The sequence below is a fragment of the Cryptomeria japonica genome, chromosome 2, assembly GCF_030272615.1.
Source record: "Cryptomeria japonica chromosome 2, Sugi_1.0, whole genome shotgun sequence".
Taxonomy (NCBI): domain Eukaryota; kingdom Viridiplantae; phylum Streptophyta; class Pinopsida; order Cupressales; family Cupressaceae; genus Cryptomeria; species Cryptomeria japonica.
The window spans coordinates 567,415,105-567,421,717 of record NC_081406.1 but is presented as its reverse complement, the minus strand read 5'-3'; the positions used below and the strand labels follow the sequence as shown (position 1 = coordinate 567,421,717).

Sequence of the window (6,613 nt, the reverse complement as noted above, 5' to 3'; positions counted from 1 at the left end):
GTGGAGCCCAATGGAAAAAAAGGGTGTTCCAGATGGCCAGCCTTAAACCACACACACTAAGCAACATATTAAGCCTAGAAAATGTTAGTCAACTTTGAGTGTTTAACACTTTTAAGTCTATAAGTGTATTCTTAGTGTGACCACACACATTAAACAACATATTAGACTTAGAAAAAAGAACTCTGAATGTTTAACACTTTTAAACTAGACGTGTAAGCTTAGTGTGTGTGGTTTAAGCCATTCCATTGCGGACTTGAAAGAATGGTTTTAATGATTTGATGGTGGAGCCTTTAAACTAGACGTGTAAGCTTAGTGTGTGTGGTTTAAGTCGTTCCTTGCGGACTTGAAAGAATGGTTTTAATGATTTGATGGTGATATATATTCTTGTCAACCCCTTTTTTGGAGGAGTAAAAGTTGGATCCCATTTTATCAACTTGTCAAATTGATTAAATACGCATTAATGCACTTGCTGCCCACCACCGAAGTTGGACTATGCAAGGCCATGCAACGTCTATCCAGCCCCTATGATGCACCGACATCTTATGCATACAATACATGTTATTCATATATTACATGTTACACATACATATAACTGCATGGCAACGTCTACCACATCCTATGCATACATTACATGTTACCCATACATTACATGTTATATATATATATAACTCCATACCTGCATGCTGGTGCATCGTAGGGGCTGGGTAGACATTGCCGTTATGTGCGAAGCCACCCAAAAGCAGAGATCATAAAGATAACAGACAAGGAGAACAAGAATGGACTATAATGTTATAAAGAGAAAAAGAAAGAGAATGAGGGAGATTGCTTTCAGAAACTGGATTCTTCCAAAATAATTTTAGCTGTAGTTTGATGAAACTTAAATATCAATTATTGAAATTGGAGGGCTTGAATACATTTGCTCTATATTACTAAAAGATCCAAAGATCTTTAAATAGATAATATATGCGAATAGAGGAGTCTCTTACATGCAACATGACCCTCAATGACATGTTTTGAAGCGTGATTAAATATCATTTATATTTTTAACAGCATCATCCATAATATTGTAATGCCTTGTCTCTTGTAGTTTAGTTGTTCTACAACTGTTGTTTGGTTGTCTTGTTGAACTTTTTGCTTTATCTTTCTTATTGTCACAAAAATTTAGACCCTTTCAAAATCCCTGCTTAACTTTGTTATTGAAAACATTGAGCATGGTATATTTCAATACAGTAGGAAAAAATTTGTGGCACCATTAACCAGATAGACTATACTGCTCATGTAAATTAGATTTTTCCCCAGTTCTGAAAGTTGAGATCAGCATTCATTGAGCCGTTAGCATATGCCTTGTGACATAGATGAGATGTAATGAATGAGAGCATATGAGTACACATCACATGAGAGATGATGATTCAGTGGAGGCTTCTATTTCAACTGATGTATCGATAGGAAAGGGCTGAGGAGGCATGTCAATATCAATAGTTCCTTCCAGCATTTGAATCACCCTACTCATAGAAGGCCTCTGAGAAGGGCTGTACTGAATACACCACAATCCCAACATGCTCAACTTCTTGGCTATAGCTTCATCTTCATCATCTGCTATATTTTCTCCTCTCAAGTTTCGAAATTCTCCCATTTCTACTTGTTTGAATGCCCACTCTGGATAGTAAAATTTGCTGGATCTGGTTGCTTTCATGTCAAAGTTCTTTCTTCCTCCCACCATTTCCATGACCAACATACCATAACTGTACACATCTGATCTGTCAGTCACAGGTCCATTGCTTCTAGACCACATCTCTGGAGCCACATAACCAGGGGTACCTCTGGCACCTGTAAGAGACACGTGGCTTTCCTCTCTATCTGTTAATTTTGCCAAACCAAAATCTGCAACTTTTGGGGAGAAACTGGCATCCAACAACACATTATGGGGTTTTATGTCACAATGCAAAATCCTATTTCGACAATCATCATGTAGATATGCTAGCCCACGAGCTGTACCCATTGCAATAGAATACAATTGTTTCCAATTCAACACATTTTGATCATCTCCATGGATATATTTTTCAAGGGAACCATTGATCATGTATTCGTAAACCAAAGCTCTTTTAGAACCTTCGGAGCAATATCCTAAAAGTCGCACCAGATGCACGTGGTGGATCCTTCCAATGGTAGCCACTTCGTTCATGAATTGGATTCGACTATGCTTCGATTTGTCAAGAATTTTAATGGCTACCATACATTCATTAGGAAGCTCACCTTTGAAAACTGTACCAAAACCTCCTTGGCCAAGTCTAATTGCAAAATTGTTGGTGTATCGTTTGATCTGACCATAAGAATATCTGGTGGGAATTCCTGCATGTAAGAAGTTCTCAACTGAAGGAGGTCTTGAATCAAGGGGATCCATATACCCTCTAATGTCCTCCTCCTCTTCCTCTTGCAGCTCCCTTTTCCTTCGATTAATTCTAATGTAAATAAAAATGATGGTTGAGGTAATGAAGACAGCAGTTGAAACTCCTATAGCTGCAATAAAATTCATACCCAGTTTTAATGCTGTTATCTAGTGTTAAGGTCACCAGACGAAAAAAATTGAACCCTAAAGTACTTTACCTGCTTCAAATCTGGAGGACATCCACTTCTTCTTACGGTTGAAAAGTTTTCCTTCATCATAAAGGATAATTATTTAACAAAACTTGAAATGAAAATAACGCTTATTTCTCAATCTTTCAATTCGCTTTTAAGTGTTTTAAGTTTTAAACGAGCCATAAGCCAATTTAGATTACCAGAGACTGTGATTGCTAACTTTTGCCCAAGAAGGCAGTGACCGGGAAAGCCACAGATGTAGTAATGAGGCCCTGATGCTGTGAGATTAACAGTTGCAGGTGCAGTTAAATAGGTTTGCAAGGGACTAGTCGCACTACAGTTATCGTAATTTGTCTTTGTCACTTGAAGAACATTATGTGCATTTGCAGTGAAGTTGAACACTGAAATAAGTAAAATTAAAATCAGTCATATGGAAATATGCATATATTTAATTAATTAATAAAATGTTTCAGGTGAATTTCATGTAATTCAATTAAGCCAACAAATCATACATAATTTCACTGAATTTGTCTTAAAAGTTAAAACTGATTTCAATTCATCAGATCATAAAACAATCTGCTAGATAAGAAGAGCATTTTGACACTTGGTTTTGATTAGCAATGCTCACAATAGAAACCCCTATTCTTACAATAAAGGGTAATACTACTTCAAAACTAAATGAATTTAGGAAAAAATGCAAAGCAAATTTTGATAAAGAGAAACCCAGAGAGATTTAGCGAGAGGATTCTACCAGGATTGGAGAACTCCATTTCAAACTCAAATTAAATTTGACCAAAACTGGGAGCAAGGTGAGCAAAAACACAAATCAATGTAACAGATATCCTATATCTACCTGTGCCTATATTTCAAATCCAACCCCTTCCTGTTCCCAACTTCCCACCTAGAGCTTTGTATTGAAGGCTTTGCTTAATGAAGGGATCATAAGGCAGGTGGTTGTCAGTATGATAATTTGGGATGATTCAAGCCATCCTAGGCATACACCCTTCATCAGTAACACGAGGAAGAAAATGGGTCTTCTGGGTCCTATCCCATGGATGCTACGAGCTAATAAAGCCCGGAAAAAACAAAAGACTGACTCTCAACCCCATCTCGTCTGAATCCTCCCAAAGACAACCCATCCTTGTTTCTGAAATCCTCATAAAAGAAGCAAAAAGAATTTACATTTTGAAAAACAGGGGCCTGAAAAGAAACCCCTGTTTAGAATAATTAGCTAAACCCCATGGCTGCCTATAACTGACACAAAATCTGGGCACAGAAACTTACCGAGCGAGTCTCCAACTTTGAAGGTTTTATTGGCAGCCCAGTTGTCGTATAGCTTATTGCGAGATGGCACTATCCACCCGTAGCTGCCTCCCACAGTATAACTCGTCGTAGCAGCTGATGGTGATGGTGTTGGGGATGAAAATGGCGATGGTGATGGTGATGGTGTTGGGGGTAACAATGGCGATGGTGATGGTGATGGTGTTGGGGGTAACAATGGCGATGGTGATGATGTTGGGGATGACAATGGCAGTGATGCTAGCGGTAAGGATGACCATGGCAGTGATACTAGCGGTAAGGATGACCGTGGATAAGTTGCTGAGACTGTGATTGCTAACTTCTGCCCACCGCTGCAGTGACCCGGATAGCTACAGATGTAGTATCGACGACCTGATGCTGTGAGATTAACAGTGGCAGGTCCAGTTGCATAGGTATGCAAAGCATCAGTTGAATTACAGCTATCGTAATTTATCTTATTCACTTGACGAACATCATGGGCATTTGTAGCGAAGTTGAACACTGCAGTAAGGAAAATTAAAATCAGTCATATGAATATATACATATATATGTTTCAGGTGAATTTCATGTGATTCAATTAAGCCAAGAAACCATACATAAGTTCACTATATTTATTTTAGAACTGTCCATCTATGAATACTTTTGAGTTCATCAGATCCATAATACAATCTGCTAGACAAGAAGGGCATTTTGACCCTTGGTTTGTAGACCTGGTGTAGGCAGATTAGCAATGCGTACAACAAAAATCCCCTGTTCTTACAATAAAGGCCAATTCACTTCAAAACTAAATGCCTTCTGAGAAAAAGCAAACCAAATTTTGATCAAGAGAAACCCAGAGGGGTTTAGGCACAGGATTCTTCCTCGATTGGAGGAGAACACAAATCAATGTAACAAATATCCCATCCCATGTCTACCTGTGTCTATATTTCAAATCCAACCCCTCCCCTGTTCATCCAGAGCTTTGTATCAAAGGTCTTGCTTAATCATGGGATCATAAGGCAGAGTGGTTGTCACTATGATAATCTGGTATGATTCAAAACCTCCTAGGCATACGGCATACACCCTTCATCACTAACACAGGGAAGAAAACTGGTCTTCTGGGTCCTATTCCATTGATGCTACAAGCTTGAAAAGCCCGGACAGAACAAAAGCTTGACTTTCAACCCCATATCCTCTGAATCCTCCCTAAAAGCCCATCTTCATCTCTCAAATCCTCATAAAAGAAGCAAAACCGAATTCACATTTTGAAAAACAGGGGCCTGATAAGAATCCCCTGTTCAGAATATTAACCTAAACCCATGATTTCCTATAACCAACACAAAATTCGGGCACAGAAACTTACCTAGTGAATCTCCAACTTTGAAGGTGTTACTGGAAGCCCAGCTGGTGTATAGCGTATTGCCACTGGGCACAGTCCACCCTGTGGTGCCTCCCACGGTGTAAGTAGCCGCAGCGGCGCAGTGGAGGGCGACCGCCATTGATACACCCAAAACCAGCATAGCCCGAGTGCTTAGAAAAGCCATGTTCCCAGGTCAACCCACTTCACAAAATAACTTCAATATGCTTAAAACGCTCTTTCGCCAGAACACAAAACAAAATCTGTGGGCTTGCAGGAAATAGAACAAAAACTGTGCTTATATCGAGAAAGCGCGGGAATAACCGTGTGGAAGAGGTTGGTCAAGCAGAATGTGACTTGATAAAATGCAATTTCAATCAATATCATTGCTATAAGTCCATTTTTAACATTTTACTTAATTTAAAGATATCATATTTTCACAATTCATAATTGATTTGTTATTAAATTTTTTATTTAAATTGTGATCAAAACTATCACACAATCTAAATCAGAAATTAGTAACAATTAAATTTTGCTTCAAGCTTTTTCGTCTCTCCTTCACCCTCCTTCCTCCCCGGAATCCTAGGGATTTACAGAAGTCCATAGTGCATCGACTTTCCTTCATCCCCCCTTGTGGAATGCACAGGAAAAGCAAAGCGTGTTATATAAACCTTTGTAAGTGTGGAAAAGTAGAACCTGTGAGGACGTGAAGAAATTACTCCTTAAATCTCTATTCCATGCATTTTACATCCAATCTCCCCAAACAAATGAAGACAACGGGGAACTTGCAGACTTTTCTTCTACAGGTAAGCTTTCCAAGTTCCACAGTGAATCCACACAGACCTATACCTCCCACAAAACCTGCAAAATCAAATTCAATAACCATGCCTAGAACAGAGTGTGAAGCATTGCATTTTACAAAGGGAGATTTCTGTGTGACATTTTAAATGCCTCAAGGAACTGTCATCTCATGAAATAGAATTGTAACTCGGAAGTTGTAAAGCCAAATTCCACAAACTTTACCAGCATTCCCTACTACGCGTATGGCATCAAATGGATGATCTAAAATAGAGTATGGACATCCCACCTTAGTACACAGGTATGTGGATTGCGAAAGCTATACAAACTGTTTAACGAAAACCTTCTAAGTAATGGCCTGGCTTAACCAGCACACTCTAATCTGACAGATTAGGTGCCGGGCCCACATCTCTCAATACACTTTAGTTTCCATTTTCGAATTCATCATTACCGTATTGACTTCGATTGACTTCCATTGACTTCCATTGACTTGACTCCATCGTATTTTATTTGTTTCCTTTTTTCATCCCATGTGGTGGGTAATAACAAGCAAGGGGATTATATCGTTATAAGGAGGAATTACAATACCGTAAAGGGTACAAC

At 38.9% G+C, this 6,613-nt stretch overlaps 1 protein-coding gene across 1 annotated transcript; it reads right to left on the bottom strand.

The window, feature by feature from the left end:
- Positions 1-866: 866 nt before the first annotated feature.
- On the bottom strand, positions 867-5,701 carry LOC131041543 (LEAF RUST 10 DISEASE-RESISTANCE LOCUS RECEPTOR-LIKE PROTEIN KINASE-like 2.4). The gene is made up of 5 exons (XM_057974671.2): positions 5,219-5,701; positions 3,862-4,377; positions 2,778-2,978; positions 2,605-2,655; positions 867-2,517 (listed from the first exon to the last, which is right to left on the bottom strand). The coding sequence occupies exons 1-5, from the start codon at positions 5,397-5,399 to the stop codon at positions 1,391-1,393; spliced, it is 2,076 nt and encodes a 691-aa protein (XP_057830654.2). The 5' UTR covers positions 5,400-5,701; the 3' UTR covers positions 867-1,390.
- Between the last annotated feature and the right edge of the window lie 912 nt (positions 5,702-6,613).